Source organism: Phascolarctos cinereus, unplaced genomic scaffold, assembly GCF_003287225.1.
Source record: "Phascolarctos cinereus isolate Bilbo 61053 unplaced genomic scaffold, phaCin_HiC Scaffold_9;HRSCAF=440, whole genome shotgun sequence".
Taxonomy (NCBI): Eukaryota; Metazoa; Chordata; class Mammalia; order Diprotodontia; family Phascolarctidae; genus Phascolarctos; species Phascolarctos cinereus.
In genome coordinates this window covers 84,747,930-84,770,339 of record NW_027556402.1, presented here as the reverse complement: position 1 = coordinate 84,770,339, position 22,410 = coordinate 84,747,930, and the positions used below count along the sequence as shown (strand labels likewise).

The 22,410-nt window shown below is 39.3% G+C and overlaps 1 protein-coding gene across 5 annotated transcripts in view; it reads right to left on the bottom strand.

The window, feature by feature from the left end:
* MFAP3L (microfibril associated protein 3 like) overlaps positions 1–22,410 on the bottom strand; it is a 60,002-nt gene that overhangs the window by 10,541 nt on the left and 27,051 nt on the right. For 2 of the 5 annotated variants that reach the window (XM_020997837.2, XM_020997835.2), the window contains exon 2: positions 19,910–19,945. Coding sequence is in view for 3 of the 5 variants with exons in the window: in XM_020997835.2 (XP_020853494.1) it covers positions 19,910–19,945 (36 nt within the window). In the remaining 2 variants the exon portion in view is untranslated. Of the gene's footprint in view, positions 1–14,636; positions 14,782–19,508; positions 19,946–22,410 lie in introns of those variants that run through there. The other 3 variants (XM_020997833.2, XM_020997834.2, XM_020997836.2) reach the window with 2 other exon arrangements.

Sequence of the window (22,410 nt, the reverse complement as noted above, 5' to 3'; positions counted from 1 at the left end):
CAAAAATACTAGAGTGGTTTGCCATTTCCTTCTCCAGCTCATTTTACAGATGAGGAAACTGAGGCAAACAGGGCTAAGTGACTTGCCCAGAGTCACAGATGTAGTAAGAGTCGGAAGCCAGATTTGAACTCAGGAAGATAAGTTTTCCTAACTCCAGGCCTGGCATTTTATCCACTGCACCACATAGCTGTCTGTTGTTTACAAGAAAAGCCAGATTTTTCTGGGGGATTTGGGTAGATGTTTGGCCAGCCCAGGTAATATCCAGATTATGACCACGATACAAGTACAAAATTTATCAATAAAACTTTTAAAAATGGATATTATTGTTCTTGTACTATAATATATTATGTCACTGTACTATAAAATATATTTGTATTCCCATATTATACTATAGTATAATATATTATTATTGTGATATTAATATTACTATATAATACAAATTATATTTCTATTACTATGACCATACTATTATCATACTATAGTATAATTTAGCATATTATACTATAGTGTAGATACTATATTATACTGTCATATTATTATTATAAGATAGAATTACTATAGTATAACCACTATAAATACTATAATATAATTACTAGAGTATAATAATATGCCACTATTCCTATACTATCCTATAGTGACATATTACTCTGCTATAGTAACATTGCCATTTAGGAAGGAAGGAAATGAGTATTTATTAAGCACCTACTATGTTCCAGATACTGTGCTTAGGACTTTACTATCTCATTTGATTCTCACAACCCTGAAAGGTAGATGCTATTTTAATCTCTATTTCACATCTGAGGAAACTGAGGCAGGCAGCGGTTAAGTGACTTGCCCAGGGATTTGAATTCAAGTCTTGCTGACTCCAGGCCCTGTGCTCTATCTATTATGCCACCTAGCTGCCCCTATGGTATGGAGGTTGAATATAACCTAGGGTTATACATATAACATATACATATGACATAATAAGTGTGAGAGGAGGAATTTGAAGCCAGACCTTTCTTATACCATGCCCAACATTTAGAACCATAAGGGCCATTTTGGGTCCTTCTGTCAATCTCAGACCAACACCTCCCGAAAGATATGATGGGGCAGGACTCCCACACCCTATGGAGTTTTGGGTGCCATGTGCACTGGGTGAGCCTGATTCTCTAAGTGCCTGATGATGGGAAGCTTGGCTTTCTACCTCACAGCATGTATAAAAGGGGCAGAAACAATGGCAGGGCCATGTGTACATAGCTTCAGGTAAAGTCTCCAGGCTGACCAAAGACCCTTTGTTACCATGGCACCCAACCAGGCCTATCAACCTATCAAGTGGTACTCTGTGCTCTGGACTCCTTTCTTTACCCTTCCCCTCATCAAAACTTCTCTAACTTGACCAAGTTTATAGTCAGTCAGGATCATAGAAGAGAGTCACATTAACTTGTTAATGATTAATAAATACACATATACATACTTAATATGTTAATATCCTTAATATGTTACCCTTCTCCCAGGTATTACAGATTGAATATTAACAGAAGCAGTGCTTTTGGACAAACTAGATGACTTTGGCAAGCCTCTTTTTCTTTGATTTAGTTGTTCACTGAATCAAGTAATTTCCAAATGGAACACTGTCCAGATGGTTCCTCGAGAAAGTTTACTCCTGCCCTCTCTGGGATGCTCAACCAGACCAAGACTTCTTGGGAGAGCCTCTGGTCCTCCTGTGCATGGCCACATGGCCTGGGCTAACAGCTGGCTATGCTGAGCCTTCTCCTAGTCATCCAGCAGCTGCAGCCAACTTCTTCATAGGCAGAAAGGCTGAATGAGTCACATTCCTGTATGTTGATATAAGCCTGAAGGGTTTAAATTAAAAAAACAATAATTGCTTCATGTATTCTGCTTTTTAAAGATTAACAGAAAGATGCAGGAATAAGAAACCACTCATCTTAGAAGTTTTGAGAAGGCAATTATCTCTTCCAGCCAGGCAAATTGCATTTTTAGGGACAGAGTGGAAAGAGCACAGAACACCAAAAGCATGAGAGTTGATATGATGTGGTGGAAACAGCAAGGTACTTCAGAGTTAGGAAGACATGAGTTGGCTCTGACACTTATGAAGTGACTGACGTCTACAGACAAGTTACCATCTCTTTGAATGTCAATTTCCTCATGCATAAAATGAGAAGAATACTTACAACTATTATAGTTGTTGTTGAGAAAAGTGCTTTGTAAAGCACTTTTAAATTTTCTTTTTAAATGTCTATATAAAAATAAGTTACCATCTATATGGGAGAATCAAGGTATGTTTTATTTTAAAAAAATTCAAGCTTGGAAAAGTTTTTTTTTTTCTCATAGTGACCTTTGCCGTCTCCCTAAGTCCTTCCCTCTTCTTCATATTTGTCTTATTCAGAATTTGACCTTTTGAGTTTGAGATACTTTGCTTTCCTCCCTCAACTCACAGAGGTCTGGCATCAAGAAGGAACTCCCCCATCCTTTCTATCTGGAAAAAGCAGAGAATCCCTCATAGCTGCAGCTGCGTGAGAGTATTACATATTTATAAATTCAGGGACTCTCTACCAATATATTTCAAAAAAGCTATTGTCAATGAAAATGTTATTAAACTAGCTGGCCAAATAGAGTCTTAGGGCAGCTCTAACAAGATATTTGCTATACCATATGAAACAAAGGTGATCCAGAATAATATTAAGACCAGTTTAAGATTATAGCACAGGAAGGTAAAAGTGAAAAGAACTGGTTGCTTCTGGCCAGCTATTTGTTATACCATATGACACAAAGGTGATCAAGAATAATATTAAGACCAGGAAGGTATAAGTGAGAATTGGTTGTTCCTGACCCAGAGTTTTTCCATTCTAAGTTATAGGGTTTTATTTTTAAAATGTCAAAAGTAGCTTAATGCTACATAGCATAGTGTTTAAGTGACAGGCTTGGATTAAAATAGACCTAGGTTCAATCTCACATAAGGCATTTATTAGCTGTGTGGCCCTGGGCAAGTCACCAAGGGACAGTTTTCTTATCCATAAAGGGGGAGGATAACTATAGTATCTGCTTGCCAGGCTTATATGAGACTCAATGAGATAATGTTTGTGAAGCTTTAAAATGTTATCTAAATGTAAGCTCCACTGTTATTATCATTACTACTACTACTTGTTGTTGTTGTTATGGCATAGCATGCATGCTCTGCCTCTGAGCTATATTATCAAGGCAGTTTGGTATAGTGGAGAGATAGCTGGTCTTAGAGCTGGGAAGACTTGATTTTAAATCTCACCTCTGATCCCTAGCCAAGTCATTTCACCTCTTAGTGCCCTAGGCAATTCTCTAAGACCTTGTTCTAGAGGAGTAGCTGGTTTACATTGGTAGAAGGAGTTCTCTTAGCTGAAAGGTCCCTCTACCAATGAAATCAAAGGTCTAGTTCTTATCCTTATTACATAATCCTGGGGGAATTCCTCTTATCATTTCCCAAGGAGCTGCTTTTCTGGACTCTATCATCATCTCCAGAAACTCATCTTTCTGGAAGATAAAATCAACTCCGCAACTCATTCCTCTTCATACCCTCTCCCTCTAGGGCCCCTTCCTCAGTCTGGTTGGAGAGGGTTGGAGGGAAAGACATCTAGGAGCTCATCCCCAATCCTCTGGCATTTAAGGAGAGCACCCAGGAAATTCTCTATATCATTTCTCACCTGGCTACTTTCCTGGACTTTATCACCTCCAGAAATTCATCATTCTTTCAGATGAAATCAACTCTGATACTCTTCACTTCCTCAGATCATTCCCCTCCCAACCCTGGCTTTATAACTTCATCATTTCATACCCCAAAGGGGGGGGGACTTTTCTCTTTTCACATTTCTCCCCTTCCCCCAGCCTTTTAGCTTCTTTTTATGTACTGTCTCCCCCATTAGATTGTAAGCTCCTTGAGGCCAGGGCCTGTCTTATGTCTTTCTTTGTATTCCCAGGAATTAGCCTGGTGCTGGGCACATATGAGGTACTTAATAAATGTTTATTGACTTTGTTATTGATATCACATCACAGATAATGGGCTGGGTTTTAGGGAGTTGTTTATTATTATTCCTATTATTATATTATACTGGCTAAGCTATCCCCATTGCATAAATTAAAGATTGACTAATGCACATGGGATGAGAACAACACACCCAAGACATGTTGAAGCACAATTTGATGCCAACATGGATTCTTTCAGCTGGGCCATCTAGCAATTAGAAAGAGAGATAATCATCACTGTACCAATGGATGCTTAGAGGCAGAGCTGAAACCACAAGAAAGTCTATAGGGCAGCAGAGTCTACTCTAACTATAAACATAACAAATATAGGCTATGCCTCTGCAAGCTCTCCTTGAAAGGTTTAAACAAAAGGAAAAGAGGATCTCTGGTTGTGTCATGCAAAAAGAATAAAGGTTATATGTCAACAAACCCTGGAACTGAAGGAAAGATTCAAAGAGAATCACTGTGAAACATACATGTCATTATTGTTCAGTCATTTCAGTCACGTTTGGCTCTTTGTGACCCCCTTTGAGGTTTTCTTGGCAAAGATACTGGAATGTTTGCCATTTCCTTCTCCAGCTCATTTTACAGATGAGGAAACTGAGGCAAACAGGGTTAAGTTGTTGAGGGCCAGCACTGACAAGTCAGAGGATTTAGGCCACTCCAAGTTTTACCTGTTGTTTTCCTGTGTCTGATGGCTGCCTAAGTCAGAAATGTGGGCTGTCCAACCCCCCTTGCTCTGTGTCTCTTGAGAACAGAAGGACCTTGAAGATTACAGGAGGTGAGGAAATGGTTCAAGGCGGGGACTCCCCCTGGTTACTGTTCCCATGAGAAAAATAATTGTTGATACTTTGCCTTTGCTACTGTGGGTGCTGTTCCCACAAGTGAGGTATAAAAACCCTAGCCCTCAGATTAATAAACGGAGCTTGTTCTTTACTTGCTACCCACCTGGCCTGCGTGTTTCTTTCTCTCTCTCATACTTGACCAGAATAGAAATACAGCCGCGGCATTAAGTGACTTGTCCAGGGTCACACAGATAATAAGTGTTTGAGGCTGTATTTGAACTCAGTTCTTCCTGATTCCAGGTTCAGTGATCTGTCTATTCACGGTGCCACCTAGCTGCTCCTCCCCTTCTCCTCCTTTATCAGTACTCAAAGAATCTACAAAGTTCAGCCATTGAAAGAATAAGAACACATTATCAGGAGGCAATACCCTGGAAGTTCCTTCTATCAATGTAATTAAAGGTCTAGTTCCTATTCCTATTATAAGATACCATTTCCCCCAGGTTGCTTTCCTGGATTTAGAGAAACTAGTCATTCTGGAAAATGCATAATGGACTCAATAGCCTGGGAGAGTCTCTTCCAGATACAGGTCTATAATCCATTGATCTTAAATACTGTAATAAACTCTTTTTCAACACTGTCTAGTAAAACTATAAGCCTTCTGAATTCTTCCCCCATAGCCTTAGCCTGGGATTTTAGGTGAAACTGCTAAGTGTTCTATATCACCTGTGCTGCAATGAATCCCGAATCATCTTGTTTGTTTTTAAGTGACTCTTAAATTATTTATTAATAGGCACTAATATAATACTTGTGTATGATTTTAATACAAGGTTCTGCAGAAGTTTGTTATAATTGAAGGGTTCTACCACTGCAGAAAAATTTGAGAACCACTGTTTTATACTAACACTCCTCTGTAGAGGTCTTACTTTGGTGCCTCGTGGTGGTGTGGAGGTAATCCTGTGCTCCCAGGGCTACCCCAGTGGAGTATAAGTCCTGGCAGGTTGTATCAAATTGGAAAGGATTCAAGAAGGGCATGGGGAAAGACTGTGTCCTCTGTCATAAGGATTCAGAAGGGAACTTAGAGATCATATAATCAACCTCCCATATTTTATAGAGGGGAAAACTGAGGTCCAGAGAAGGTACATTGCCTGAAGCCATAAAAGTAGTGAGTGGAAAAGCTGAAATTCAATCCCAGGTAATTTGATTCCAGATTATTTCCTCTGGATTGTTCGTCAGGTAGTCATCCTTGCCCCCTTTCCTGAAGTCTTCAAGAAAATGCTGAATACCACTTGTGGGTAAGCTGTATGGATACGTTTTTCAGGTATGGATAGGACAAGATGACTGCCAAGGCTCCTTCCAGCTCTGAAGTTCTGCAATTCTGCAAAGTCCAATGTTCTTTTTACCTCACACTTGGGTGCTGCCTGAAGACCAAGGCTAGCTGTCAGAGAACCCCACTAGCAGAGGGCTGATCATCAGGGGCTGAAGTTTTTTTTTTCTTTTCTTATTGTAACGAATCATGAAAAAGAAACATAGGGGGAAAAGTCAAGCACAATCTGCAGTACTGGAAGGCTCCTTAGATGGCAGGACCTATTTAAGGACCTAAACATAAGGACACAAACACTACTGAGCTCTAAAGAATGCTTCTCAAATTAATGAGGGGCCAACTAGGAATTTCCTTAACAGGCAGCAAGATGAAACTGAGGGGCAGCAAGTCCACAATATTAGAGGGCAGAATGAAGTCCACACCTCGATGAAGGATTCCTAAGTCTGGATTTAGGCTTCTGAGCCATACATGTACATAATTCCAAGAGTCTACCCAAGTAAGAGTGGTTTCATTGAAGTGACATCGCAATAACTCTTCAGAGTTAGAATTCTACAAGCCTTCCCTAAGCATGTGTAACAAAATTATATCTATCTATCTATCTATTTATCTATCTATCTATCTATCTATCTATCTATCTATCTATCTATCTATCTATCCTCCTGCTTACAGAATGTTTATGTATACACACACAAATGTATATATACATACTAAACACACATATAATGTTAGAAGTAGCTCCAGTTTATCCTGTATATATCTTGTTTGTACATTGTTTAACATGTTTCCTCCATTACATTGTAAGCTCCTTGAGGGCAGGGATAGTCTTCTGCCTTTCTTCGTATCCTCAGTGTTTAGCACAGTGACTGACACATAATAGGAGCTTAATAAATTCTAATTGACTAGTACTGTGCTTTCAGAATACACACACATATACATACACAGATGTTCACACACACATTTAGGTAATGGTCCTCATTCAGGAAATGCTAAATTACAGCCCTACATATTGAGCCTTTGGGATACTTCTTATTTGCACACACGAAAATATATAAAGGCAGAGCAGAATAATAATAGAACGCCAGGCTTATAGTCAAGGAGATCCAGGTTCAAATTTTTCTTTTGACACTTGTTATGTGGCTGAGGGCAAGTTATTTAAACTTTATGTATTTCAGGCAATTGATATAATCTAAATTTCGGAAAGAATTTATCTAAAGTTCTAGATAAAACTAGAACTTTATCAAAATCCCTAGAAATATCTAAATTTCAGACTAGCTGAAATGTGTGAGTGGAGGGAGTTTTCACCCTGGGAGTCTCTGACACTGAGGAAATCGAAGACCCTTCTGGTATTTGCATATAATATATTTAGAGGCTTCTTGTTGGTTACTGAGCAAAGTATACACTCCTTGGGGTAAAAAAAAAAAAGAAGTAAAAACAAATCTATAATTGTATGATTGCACCTGCTAAGGAGCCTTCATGGTTGATGACAGGTTCTAAAGGAATCTATATGTATGTGTGTGTGTGTGTGTGTGTGTGTGTATGTAAAATTAGCTTACTTAGATTCAGTCCAAGGATCTGGTTGTGAAATTCTTTTGCTTAGTACGATAAGTGTGACCTTAGGCAAGTCACTTAAGCTTCCCTGTACCTCAGTTCCCTCATCTGAAAATTGAGAAAATTAGACTAAATGACCTGCAAGCCCTTTAGAACTTTAAATTTATAATCTCTATTGCTTACTTTTAGATAAGTAAATACAATATAATTGGCAAAGTGAGAGCACATTAAGAGCTAGGAGAAATCAAGGAAGCCTTCCTGTAGGAAGTAGCAGTTTTGATATAGAGTTTTGAAGAAAGCCAAGGAACTTTTCACGAACAAAGGACCTGCTGACTTCCAGTGAAACACACTTGACTCTAGCAAATTGCTTTAACCTCTCTGGGCCTCAGTTTCCTCAACTGCAAAAAACCAAAAAACAAACCAAAAACAACAACAGCATTTAATCTAACTGCAGTTAGATTAAATGACCTCCAGCTACAAATCTGTAATCTCATGACCTCATGCTATTGGTTCACATATAACTTGAAGGCCACTAAAGTCCTTAGATCTCTTTGAGATTAGTTACAAACTACCCAGTGGACATCCCCCATCCTGTACTTGTGAAAATTTTAAACAATTTAACTTAAATACTCAAATATGGCACATTTATCTCTATCAAATTCCATCTTCTCAGACTCACAGGATCACAGATTTAATGCTGGGTGAGACTGAGATATTCAGCCCAGTGCTCTGGCCTGCCAAGATCACTTTGGATCATGATTACATTATTCAGATGTTATCAGTCCTGCTTTGTGCCATCTGGAAATTTGATAAGCACGTGACGTATGCTTTTATCCAAGTCATTTATAAAAATGTTAAACAGCTCCCTGGAGCACTCAGCTATCTGACTATGCTTTGGGTCTGGTCATTCAGCTGGTCTTGAATCCACCATTTTCTAGCTTACATATTTCTATCTTGGCCACAACAATAGTACTGAGAGATCCTGCTGTTCTCCTAAAAATCTACACAACTTTACTGGTAGCATTCCCCTAATCTATCAGTCCATTAATGTTACCAAAAGAGGAAACGGGATTATTCTAGCATGACCAAACTAACTTAAACTTCTTGATGCAATTAAAATTTGGGCTGGCACATTTTTGTTGTTGTTCAGTCACTTTCAGTTGTGTCCAGTGGGGTCTAGCTCATTTTACAGACAAGAAAATTGAGGCAAACAGAGTTAAGTGATTTGCCTTGGGTCACACAGTAAGTGTCTGAGGCCAGATTTGAACTCAGGTGTTCCTGATTCCAGGGCTAGCACTCTATCCACTGAGCCACCTAACTGCCTAGCACATAGTAGGTGCTTAATAAGCACATAGTGACTTGACTGGGGACTCTCTGTGTTGACTCTCTGTGATCATTGCTTCTCTTTGTAGATGTTCACAAACATCCTTTTGATAAGTCCTAGCATTTTTCCCAGAATAAAAGCCAAATCCACTGTACCACAGTGAGGACTTTACTCAAAAACTACTCCCCTTTAAAAGAAAAAATCAGAATATTAAGCCTTTATTCCTATAGTACGTCTCCTTTTTCACTATCTTTCAGTTTCATAATCTTTTGAAGTTCTTCAAAATCCTTCAAAGATGACTGTGACCAGGGTTTAGCAGTCATATTCACCAACTGGTAGACTTTAGAACTGGAAGGGACTTTAGAGGTCATCTAGTTGAACATCTTCATTTTACAGATGAGGAAACTGAGTCCCAGAGAAGCTGATTGCCCAAGATCACACAGGTTGTAAATGGCCCTGAGACCTTTCAGAGAGTCCATGAGGTCAAAACTACTTTCATAATAAAACTAAGGCATCTTAATTTTTAATACAGTATCAATAGATATGACGCACAAAAAACAAAAGCTCAATTTTTAAGAGTGCAAAGGTGCCAAGATAAAAAACTTTGAGAAACACTGGATTCCAGCACGGAAGGGATGGATCAGTAAGAGGAGAAGAAGGAGGAGCTATGCTAATGGAATCACAGAAATACTGCTATAACATTTCTGTAATCTCCTACAGAGGATTTAGGGAATTGCCCAGATGTGCTGCAATCTACATCAGGGAAGAGAATACTCACATCACTGAGATCACAGACTTATCAAAGTAGCACATGTAGCAGTTATTTTACTCTCTTTAAGTAGCTGTAATTTTATTTGTCCATTAGCATGTTTACTATGAAAACCAGTTCTTAATTATTCATAATCAGTGACGGTAGTGAGGTCTATGCCTGGGTAGTGGAACTGTATAAGTAACTCCAAGACTTCCCTTTAAAATAGTCCTTTTCATCATTTTGCTTAGCAAGTCTTTAATCTAGGGGTTCTTATTTTCAAGTCTGCGAACTTTGAAAAAAATATTTTGGTAATGATAATTGTATTTCAATGTAACTGATTTCTTTTGTAAATCCAATTTTTTCATGCATTTAAAAACATTCTTAAAGGGGGTCTATGATACAAAAAAAATGGTTAAGAACTTCTATTTTAATCAGAGAGGCTAATGAGATGAAATGAGATAGTATTTGTAAAGAGCTTAGCACAGTGCCTGGCACACAGTAGGCTTGATATAGCCAGTGCTTATTCCCTTCCCTACTGAGTTCCTTTAACAACTCACACTTACATTGAACTTTTTAGTTACAAAGCATTTCTCATCCATATTCTCATTGCCTTTGCACTGGTCCCCATGCTCTCCTCACTCCCCTCTACCTCATGAGACAATTTCTTTCTTCCTTTCAGTCACAGCTCGAGGAAAATTAGAATCGACATGAAACCTCATCTCCCAACCCCATTGCTGGTGTCCTCCCACTCTATATACCTTTTATTCAATTACACTGTAATTATGTGTAGTTATCTTCTTTACATTTATTTTGTAAGCACACGCACACACACACACTTACTTGTCTCCCCATATAGAATGTGAGATTAAGAGTAGGGATGGTTTCATTTTTTTTGTCGATGTGTTCCCGTTACCCAGCACAGTGCCTGGCATGTAGTGGGCACTTAATAAGTGCTTGTTAAATTGACTTGATCTCTTTTGTTCCCACAAACAACCATCTGAGATAGATTGTGCAAGTATTTATTATCTTCATTTTACAGAGAGCAAACTGAGGCTCAAAAAGTTATGAAGTTAAGAAAATGCTACAGCCAGGACTCAAACTCTGGGCTCTTGACTCCAACTTGGGTGGTGTTATGCGTGATGCCAAAATTTAGAGGGCACATACATACCTCATGTGTTCCAACTGCCATGTACAAGGCAGGCAAACCGGCTTAGCCGAAGCAGCAAGGAAGCCAGGAGGAAAAGGTGACATGTGTCACATCACCACCACTACCCTCTCTCACACCCTGATGGAGACAGCCCAGACCCCTGAACCCCAAAGCCTTGGAAATGGCAGTGCTTCCTCCCCTCCCACCTAACTCCAACTCTAATCCTCCTGCCACTGGCCTTGCTTCCGTCTTGTCTCTCTACAGCTTTCACTGAAGGGAGCAATTTATGGACAAGGGGTTCACCTTCTATACTACCACAAACCAACAACTCTGACCAACTGTCACCAATAACTAGGGTTCACCTGAGAGCCCCAGAAATGTTAGCATACCCCAGACGACTGTGGGTCCTGCCCTCAAGCCTAGTCCTCAGGGAAGATGGATCTGTAGAGATGTGACATGTGACCTGGTCCACTGTTTCTACAAGAACTAAATAGACATGGCTACCAGACACCCAGGAAAAAACATTCTAACCAACAAAGTCCTTGGCACTGTCAAAAGTTTCAACATCAGAAAGTGATATGCTTTTCATCAGCAGAAATGATGTTAAAGAAGATGGATAAGCATCTGCTTTGCAGCTATACCCCAAAGACTATGAGACCTTTCCATCAGACTTATACATGAAACCTCTGTGTTTTCTCTCCCCCAATAGAATGTGAGCTCCTGGAGAGCAAGAAATGTTCTATTTGTATCTCCAACACTTAACACAATACTTTGCACATAGTAAGCCCCTAATATATTCTTCTTTCCTTCCTCTCTCCCTTTCTCCTTCCTTCCCTCCTCCCTCCCTTCTTTTTTTCCTTCCTTTTTCATTTTTTCTTTTTCCTTTTTGTTTCTCTCTTTCTTTTTTCCTTCCCTCCTTCCTTTTTTCTTCTTTCTTCTTTCTTTCTTTCTTTCTCTTTCTTTCTTTCTTTCTTTCTTTCTTTCTTTCTTTCTTTCTTTCTTTCTTTCTTTCTTTCTTTCTTTCTTTCTTTCTTTCTTTCTTTCTTTCTTTCTTTCTTTCTTCCTTCCTTCCTTCCTTCCTTCCTCCTTTTTTCTCTTCAATGTATAAGACATGACAGTAACTAATTCTTACCTCCCAACCAACTCCACATCTTTAACTACATCTGTTATTACTTTCATATTATGCATTATAAAGTTGACCTGAAGCTATAATTCATGCTGCTAGCCCTGGATGCTTTATTGCTATTTGCCCCAGTTACCAGATTCACTAGTTATGTCTCTGTTCCAAAAACAAATGTTCTTTCCTCTCTATAGTGCTGCTTTAATTATATTTTTTTGACTCGCCCTTTTGCTTGTCATCTGAAGGGAGTGCTAGCATTAAGCAATGTGGGTGAAAGTCAGGCAAGAATCATCTTCTTTTTTCTTCGATTGTGTTATGGAAATGCTTGTTTTATTTCATAAATTAAAAATAAAATAAGTAAAATTTAAATATTGAAAAAAGAAAGTCAGGCAAGAGGATGGAGGTGGAGAAGTAGGAATATAATGGACAAACAGTCCCTGAAATAGCTGGGAGCTGCTCTTATGACATAATAAGTACTACATGCCTACTCTGTACTAGGTTCCATGAAACACTCTAAAACTCTGATGCTGCTTTTTTATTTTACTCTCTGTCAAAAAGAGCACTGAAAAATATCATTAAAGTTTGGGGGTTTTGGCAATATATTTTGTAGCCTAATATGGGCTGTTGAGAGAACTTAAAAGAAGAAAAAAAAAAGAACACTCACAGAAGTGCTTATCAGATTAATCAATAAATCAAACAAACATTTATAAAGCACTAGTATCCTATAGCCACTCAGGATATCAAAGAATGAAACTGTGCCTGCCTTCAAGGAATTTATATTCTATTTATTAAAGAGCTGAACTGAAAACAGCTATGTGGGGCTATTCAATACTATATCATAGCTCCCCATATATCATATTCCCCAAAGATCCAGGATTTCATGACTTCACAGATGGTTTCATGATTTGGTGAAGCCAAAAACATTGCTTTACCCAGTGGTTAACTTTCTGGGTAAAGGACTCTTTCTGAACTTGGCTAGCCTGGCTCTCAGGTGACAGGCAGTCTTTCATTGAGGCCATATCTGAAGGCTCTTCTAGCTTGTTCCAATCTGACAGACTGTGCTGACATAGCAATTGTCAACCCAGGGGTCACTCTCCCTTACCACCAGGAAGTATCAGGTGGCTTTTAGTCTGTGTGTTTGTGTATCTATCATATGTCCCAAATAAAATCACATCAGCTGAATTCTTAAATTATATCAATAATTTAGATCAATATTACTATATCAATAATTTTATAACAATATCAAATTATACCAATAACTTAAGACTTAGAGGCATGAGACATAGGAAAAGCAGCTTCCAGACTAGATCAGAGACAAGGTGCCTCTCCCAGATATTGGCCCCCTGGATCCCTTGCTTCCCCCGCCTTAGGTACAGCTCTGTTTCTGAAATGCTGCCAAATATTAACTTTCTGCCTGCCATTTTGCCTTAAAATTGAAACCTGCATCACCCATCACTTAATCCCTGGGGACCTCAGTTTGTTCACTTAGAAAATGCAAGAAAAACAAACAAACAAACAAAAAATTTAAAAAAAAAAGAAAATGAGAGGATTGTAATCACATAACCACAATAACCACCTTATGATCACGAAGTACTTTTCACACATGCTTACTTGAGCCTTATAGCAACAACGTGAAAGAGATGGAATGGTTTGAGATTCCAGACTGATTTCTGTACTCTGTTCTTCCTTTTGTCTTTTGTTCAAAGCAATTATAAATTCATGGCTTAGTCCCAAATTTAGTTGAATTTCTATATACAAACAATATTCTTTAAATACAAATGTATATGCATGCAGGACCTTTTGTGTTTTCCCCGGGGGAGGGAAGGCCTAATGTGTGTATGTGTGTGTGTATTTTTCTATATATGTATATTTATACATATTTATACATATATATACATATACACACTGCCTTTTGTTCTATCTATATATGTATGTATCTATATATACATATACATACACATATATTTTACCTATTCATATTATTTATATAATCACATGCAATTACAATGGCTCACTAAGGCATCAGGTACATGAGCATACCCTAAGACAAGAAAAGGGTTTCAGAGAGGTCATCTAATCTAATCTCTTCCATTTTTACTTATGAGGAAATAGAGGCCCAGAGAGTTCAAATGACTTACCCAAAGTCACACAGATGGCATAGATGGCAGACCCAGAATTTTAATCCAGGTCCTCTGACTTCAAATCCAGAGACACTGCTTTTCCTATTTTGCCACCTCAGGAGTTCCTGGTATGCCCCTAGGGCTTATAATAGCTGTTTGACTCAGTGGTACGAGGAGTGGGTACACAAGTCATACCAACAGTGAGTTCTGACAGAATAACTTTGTGCCCAAATCAGGTCAGTGTAGACGCAGTGTTTCGTGAGGGCAAAGTGAGGCTACTCTTGTTGGGTCTATCTTTGTTGTGATATGCAAGTTAGAGAATGACCACATATAGGTGGTCTGCTTTCACCCATAAACAGTCAGACAGATAGAAAGAAATGATAGAGCAAAGTAATCTGGAACAAATTTATAATTTTGTAGGAGACTCCTTGGTCTGAGGAAAGCTCTGGTGGCTGATACATCTTTCCTTCTCTAGACAGGTGTTGGACCCCCTGTCCCCACAATCCCCAATACCCAGGGATAACCTTGGCTGTAGGATCCATGTGGGTGATGAATCCAGGCCTCAATTCCATTCCCCTTATCCCAGTGAGGGCAGTGGCCCCAGCAGTGACCCAGCCCCGAAGCAGACCTGGAGAAGAAGCGGGGCTGGAGTGTGTGAGGGGTTGTATGTGTCTGGGAAGAGCTCCTAGTCACTATGGTAACTGGACATGTGTGATGTCACTTCCTGTTGGCTCTTAGGGGGAAGGCTGTGAAGATTAGGTAAGGGGATGAATTTGTTGGGAGTTGGAAGAGCTTTAACCCCAACCTTCTCTAAGGACACTATGGTTCTGCCTTTGTTACTGACTGACATTAAGGAAGCCTTGGTGTCTCTAAGCCTCTATTTCTATAACATGAGGGAGATGAGCCAGATGATGTCTAAGGCACTTTCTGGCTCTAACGCTGTCCTGAGACACTACATAAGGTTTAAAGAGCCACTGTTCTGAACCTCAACGATTCAAGAGGGCCTAATCGTGGCTGGTGGAGGTCAGTGCAAGAATCCAGGTAACCCAGAGTGAGTCCAACCAGGCTTACCAGACTACCGAAAAGTACAACAGCCAAGCCTGGCCCTGGCACAAAGCCCCACTGCACGATTCTCTTTGTATATGTCATTCAAAGTCTCTGATATCTTATCCTACAGAGGAGGTGACCTTGGGTTTTGAAAGGTGAGGCCAGCCAAGTATGAGCTCTGGAAAGGTTCTAATAAGTTGGAAAGGCTGGTAGCAGGCCCAGTAGTGGACTGTATCTGCCCACAGAGGATGGATTAGACTAACTGAGAGATACTCATCACCAGGTTGGCTGTGATGGATCTTTTGGCCACAGAAAAGACTTTCTACTAAGCTTCATAAGAATTGCAATCTATATCAGTAAAGGGTGTGCCCACCTTTAAGGTAAAATCTTTAACTAGGGGATTCATTTTAACAAGTATTAAGTATCTATTGTGTGCCTGGCACTATGCTAGGTACTGCTGTTGTTTCTGAGTCATTTTTTTAGTCAAGGCTGACTGTTTGTGACCCCTTTTGGGGTTTTCTTGGCAAAGATACTAGAGTGATCTGCCATTTTCTTCTCTAGCTCATTTTACAGATGAGGAAACTGAGGCAAACAGGGTTAAATGACTTGCCCCGGGTCACACAGCTAGTAAGGATCTGAGGCCAGATTCAAACTCAGTTGTTCCTGACTCCAGGCCCAGTGCTACATTGTACCACCTAGAAGCTCATGCAGCTAGGTACTGGAGGATACATATTATCAAAGTGAGAAAGTAACTGTCTTTACTGTTCTCCTGGAAGGAAATGATTCTACTTAAGTGGAGAGCACTCAGGGTAGAAGGAATCCAGGAGTAGTATCTTAACTAAAGGATCTTAACAAAAAAAAGTATGAATTGCATACTAAATCCAAAACTACCAACTTTGATCAATTCAACTAGAGCAATATAATTTATAAGAACTGTTCCTATTCCATATAGTACTCTGAAGTCTTACAATAGACTACTTTCTCGCAACAACCCTGACATGCAGGTAGCACAAATATAATATGACTACCATTGTATAATGAGAAAATTGAACATCAGAGAAGGTATGTGGTTTACTCAAGGTCACATAGCTCAGTGCCAGCAATGGGACTCACACCCAGTTTCCTTATTCCAGGTCCTGTGTTCTTTTCACTGGCACTGAAGTAATAATGGTCCATTTATCTGTGACTAAGATTTTGGAAATTTCAACCATCTAGAACCCTGATAGGAACCCAGGATTCAGGAATCCTAGTCATAGGATTAAAACATCCAAGACTTAGAACTGGAAAGGACCTTAGTGGTCATTGATTTCAGTGCCTTCATTTTGCAGATGAGGAAGCTGAGGCCAAGAGGTCTATAGGGAATAAGTGATGAGTCAGGATATGAAACCAGGCCCTGTGATTCCAAAACCAATAATCTTTCCACCATACTGTGCTGTCTCCCACTATAAGCTGGTTGTAGGTAGTAGGGAAAAGAAATTTATTAGGTGTGATAAGCAATAATAATTACAAGAGAGGAGGCAGAAAAATTATCAACTAGAGAAGCAAAGTAAGGGAAGTCTATTTATTGCTGTCAAACAATCCTACATATCATGCAGGTACTCTCAAAAGCACTACTGAATTCACCTCAGAAAAATTAAAAAAAAACCCAAAATGAAAAAACATATTCATCATACTAGGGATGGAAAGAGAACAGTGAAGATCAAAAATCTTCATTTTACAAATGATGACTGACTTGCTCAAGGTCTTACGAATAGCAGAGGTCAGAACCCCAGTTGCTGTATAAAGCTCGTTTGTACATCACTGTTTACATGTTTTCTCCCCCATTAGACTGTGAGCTCCTTAAGAGCAGGGACTGATTTATGGTTTCTTTGTATTCCCAACACTTAGGACAGTGCCTGGCACACAATAGGTGTCTAATAAATGCTAGCTGACTGAAATTTTCTTGTTCATTTTCAAAAGCCCTTATTCCATCAGCGTGCAAGAGTGAAATTAGAAGTAGAGAAAATAGAGTTAAAGGGATGTAATAATGTTCATGTCAATTTTGTAGCATCACTGTGATATGATGATGATGATGACGATGTTAACTAGCATCTACTATGTTCCTGGCACTGTGCTAAGCACTTCAAAAATGTTATCTCATTTTATCCCAACAACCCTGGCAAGTAGATGCTTTTATTATTCTCATTTTACAGTTGAGGAAATTGAGGCAAAGTTTAAGTGACTTGCTCAAAGTCATGAAGCTAGTAAGTATCAGAGGCCAAATTTGAACTCAGAGTCTTTCTAACTCCAGGACCAGCGCTCTGTGCACTAGAGCACCACCTAGGTGCCTCTGGACATTAATACTGAAAGCCATTGGAAGGAGAACTGATAATTGGTAGACCTGAGAAAAGTTCACTCTTTACCCACCTTTACATTTATCCTAAGGAGGGCACACAAATAAAAAAGAGGTAGAGACCAATATAATAACAATGTATAGTCCTGTGAAGCTATTTCATGTGTAATCAACTCCTTTGACCCTCACAAAAGACTTGTGAGGTGATATAGTACAAGTATTATTTTCCTCATTTTACAGATGAGGAAAAAAAGGCTCAAAGGCTTGCCCCAGATCAGGCAGCTAATAAGTGATGGAGTCCAGGTCTTCAGTCTAGTAGTCCAATGTCCTTCCTACTACAATGGTCTATTTCCTTTATACTGTCTCTCTCTGGAATCTTGCCTTTGTCACTAATGGACCTGAAGTTAGTGTATGAAGTTACTTAACCACTCTGGGCCTCAGTTTACTCATCTGTAAAATGAGGGAGTTGACTCAGGAGTAGGGAACCTGAGGCCTCCAGATTCTCTAGGTCCTCAAGTTCAGCCCTTTGACGGAATCCAAACTTCACAGAACAAATCCTGATTTGTTCTGGCTAGGTGGTCTCTAAGATCCCTTCAAGCTATGAGTCTGTGATTCTAGTGAGTTAGTCAGTCACTCAGACATTAATCACTTATTAAATGCCTACTACGTGCTAGGCAGTGTGCTAAACACTGGGAATATAAAAAGAGGCAAAAGACGTCCTTGTGTTGAAGGAGCTCAGAATCTAATGGAAGAGACAACATACAAACATACTTACAAACAGGGTATATACAGGATAAATATGTGATAATTAAAAGACAGAATGGGTTTTAATTTTTTTCCCAAGATCTGAGTCTCTACATTTTTGAAAATGAGTCACTCATGAACATTGATGAACTTTATGGGGGCCTCTAAATGCCATTTAGCATACTATACTAGCGATAGGTGGCACAGCTGATATAATGAAGACCTGAGTTCAAATACTATCTCAGATGCTTACTAGCTATGCGACCTTGGACACACCACTTAATCATCTTCATGTCTCAGTTAACTCATCTGTAAAATGGGGAAAATAATAACACTTACCTCACAGATTGTAAGGATAGATTGAGGCAATAGACACATAGCACTTTGTAAATCTGAAAGGGCTATCTAAATGCTGGCTTTTATTACTGGCCACTTACCTCTCACACCCTAAGCAAGATTTATCTACACAAAAGCAGAAGAACCCTGCCTGATGAGCTAAGTTTTCCCTAGGGCCTTAGTCACACTCTTGAAGCAACCTGGGTGCTAAGGGACTTGCATTAACTCTTCCACAAAATACTCCAAATAAAGCTAGCTCATTAAGAAACTCTCTCTTCTTCTGTCTTTCTGGCTGTTGCATCTTCCCTTCATCTACACGACGCTGTCTGGAAACTTAAGACAGTTCTCAAATAGCATAGAATGGAAAAGACTCTTATGTGATAGCTAAGGATAGCATCTAGGGATGTGCTGTGATGAAAAACAGTAGCAGCTCAAATTCATGTGGTGCTCTAACGTTTGCACAGAGTTTTTCTGTTTGCAGAGGGCTCTTTTGATCCTAGTGGTAGGTGTTATTATTATCCTCATTTTACAGATAAGGAAACTGGGGATGAAAAAGAGATTCCTTGGTGGAGTTGATGTGTAATCTTCATTCTGTCATTTTAAATGACAGATGAAAGGTGAACTGATTGCTGCTTTCAAACACAGGCTAATCATAGTTTCATGGAGCTGACAGCAACCTTCGGGATCATCTAACATAACTGCCTTATTTAGATAGGTTACCAGGCCAGTTTGTGGCAAAGGTGAGATTAGAACCTTGAACCCCTGGCCTTTTCACAAGTATGTATGGTCAGTTGTTTCTCCCTCTCCCCACTTGTTTTCTAGCTCATGAGAAAACATAAAACAAGAAGACAGTGTAAATACAGCTTTCATGCAAAGTTTTGGCTCCCAAAAGGCCTCATTTGGGCTGCATGAAATTTAACACAATGTTCGGTCCTACCTCCTCCTGTGCCCTCTTGGTCTTCATCTTCCTTCAGTAAGTGGCCATTGGAATTATACCACTTGAAATGGGGATCAGGAATGCCGTGAACATTACAGTCAATCAAGGCACTTTTTCCTTCCTTGACGATCACATGGTCCACTCGGGCAATAATGACAGGCATGGATCCCAAGACCATGTCTGTGCCATTTAAAGTGCTGTTAGTTATATTCTTAGCTGCAGCAAAAGTCGCTAAGATGCTTAGTAAGAAGGGCATCGGAAGCAAGAAGCATGCTCTCACTCTGATGTGGAGTCGATTCATTTTTCTTTCTTTGCTCTGTAAGGCCACAGAGAGGTGGTGGGGTGATGGAAACTTGTATTTGGCTGGACGCTGTCCAGGGCAGGCCACAGGAAACACTTACCCTTGATCCATGGAGCTGCTCCTTGATTAAACAAGCCTATGAAAGATTACAGAACAAAAAAAAAGTACTTTATTATTGTAAAAGTATTATTGAAAAGATTTTATATACTTGTATATATAATATTATAGTATTCATCGCTAAAAGAAAACTCTTCACACTTCTGACCATATAGAGCTTACCTATAAATCCAGATTTCATGGATTGTAAATTAAACTTCAAACAAGAGCTCTGATGACACACAAAGTCCTTTCACTTTATTTATTTTTAAAGATACAGGGCTTTGGTTTTTGTTTTAAAAACAGCATCCTGGTTTTTCAGACAACATTCTTTAAAACTTCACCAAAGGTCCTCCTACAAGACACTAGGCTTTCAAAGGCTAGGCCAAAACATAACAAGTTCCAGTGGGTTGTAGTATATAATTAACACACATCTATTAAGCACCTACTATGTGCTAGGCAGAGAAAGTGTGGCAAAATGAACAGAGAGTTAGCCTCAGTGTCAGGAAGATCTGGATTCAAAGTCCTGCATCCCACACATACTTGTCTGCTAGACAAGTCATTAGCTCTCAGTGTCCCCAGGTACCTCTCAAAGAATATAAGCTGAAGAGCAGGAGCTGATTGATACTGGTAAAGGCAATTTCCTTGCAAATCTCTACAATGATGAAATCATGTGTTCACAAAAAACCAAATGTTCTAGGCAATGAGGATAGATAGACAAAAAATGGAAACAGTACTTGCCCTCAAGGAGCTTACAATCTATGATAGATATGTGTGTGTGTGCGTGCACAAGTGCATGTGTGCATGCATATGTAACTCTGGGTTCAAACCTGGAGAATTCGCAAAAAGACTTTCCTCACTGATTGAGGGTTTCTTCCTTCTTGCTTAAAAAAAGGACACATATGGCTTCAGATCTTCTTCAGATGGAAATCAGTAAGAAAGAGAAAAGACTTTGGGATATAGCAGATGCAGGCGAAATCTGATGCCTCAACACATTCTTAATGTCCAGTTTGTCTCCCTAGAGACTTCAGAGAATTTTCCCTCAGGTGAGATCAGACTCTCCCACCTGAGGTGAGCTATTTCATTCCTGAGGGAGAATTTATTCACTGTGTGTATTGTCTGGTATATTCTATATGCCAGATTTAGAAGAAATGATTTTACTTGCTATTTACTATCTATGATGGTCTTTTGTGTAACCAGCACTGTGTTTTTAATAAGCTTGGCACTTTTTCCTCTTTAAGAGCTAGTGACCATGAAAATGGCTTGATCTCAAGAAAAAAAATTATCCTCGACTAGTGGTGTGTGTGAGTGAGAGTGTTGTGTGTGTGTGTGTGTGTGTAGGTAGAGATCATTCTAGAATAGTATCCCCTCTCTGAGGAGAAAAGAAAGGCTAGCCTTGTGGTCCCTTCTCTTGCTCTCTTCCAGGCAGGAATCAAGTTTCCACTTCAGCTACATTTAGACAAACCCATATGAACATACACATGAAATGTGGGAAATACCCTCCTCCCTACACACACATAGGTGCACAAATGCACACGAGTGCACATGCACATATATGTGTGTGTGTGTGTGTGTGTGTGTGTGTGTGTGTGTGTGTTATATAATGCCTGGGGGAAAGTATTAGCAGTGAGGGGAAATGGGAAAGGTCTCAATAGGCAATGATACTTGAGCTGAGCTTTAAAGGAATCTAGGCATTGTAAAAGGTCTCAGAAAGGCTGTGAGAAAGAAACTAGTGATGGAGTATATATGTCTGTTGTTTAAAGATAAGCCTAGTTAAGTGAAAGACTTGTCACCAGCTTGTCCATGCAGGGTAATAAATTTTTTAGCTCTACAAACAGCAACTCTCCAAGGCTCTTGATAAACAGATAGACTGCTGTCTGCTTTTATGGAGGGATTACCTTTGCTGTTAAAATCACAAATCCTTGAAGCATTCTTCAAAGCTAGATTATGAAATCTTTGAGGCCAAGAACACTAAAAAAATTTAGTGTTCAGGTGGGCATCATCACTATTACTCCCCCGTTATGCATGAGGAACCCTAAAGGGATAATGTTAGCTGTAGATTCCCAATTCACTCAGTAGGGAAGAAAATATTAGGCTCAACATCTCATGACTTTCAGACTTCCATGTTCTATCCACTTTGCCATTCCTGTCTCTAGTGAAGCTATATCCTATCTTTGTGTGTCTGAGGGTGATAGGAAAGGCTTAAAAAGGCTTGATTATTTACGATGACTTTGCACGGTTTTCCACTCTCCCTCATTTGACAGTGAATTGTGGCTTTCCTACAGTAACAGTATAAAGTAGCTTTCCAACCTCAAAATAGTTTACTAAATTAGATATGCTGCCTTATCAGCTTTTCATTTAAAAGTCATGAAGATTGCTAAATAAGTGCATTTTTTTTCTATTTTTGCTCAAAATAGCCTTATTAACATGTACACTTGAAATGAGTAAAATTAGATCGAGTTTTTTTTTTGGTTTGTTTGTTTCTTTTTCCTTTCTTTTAAAAAT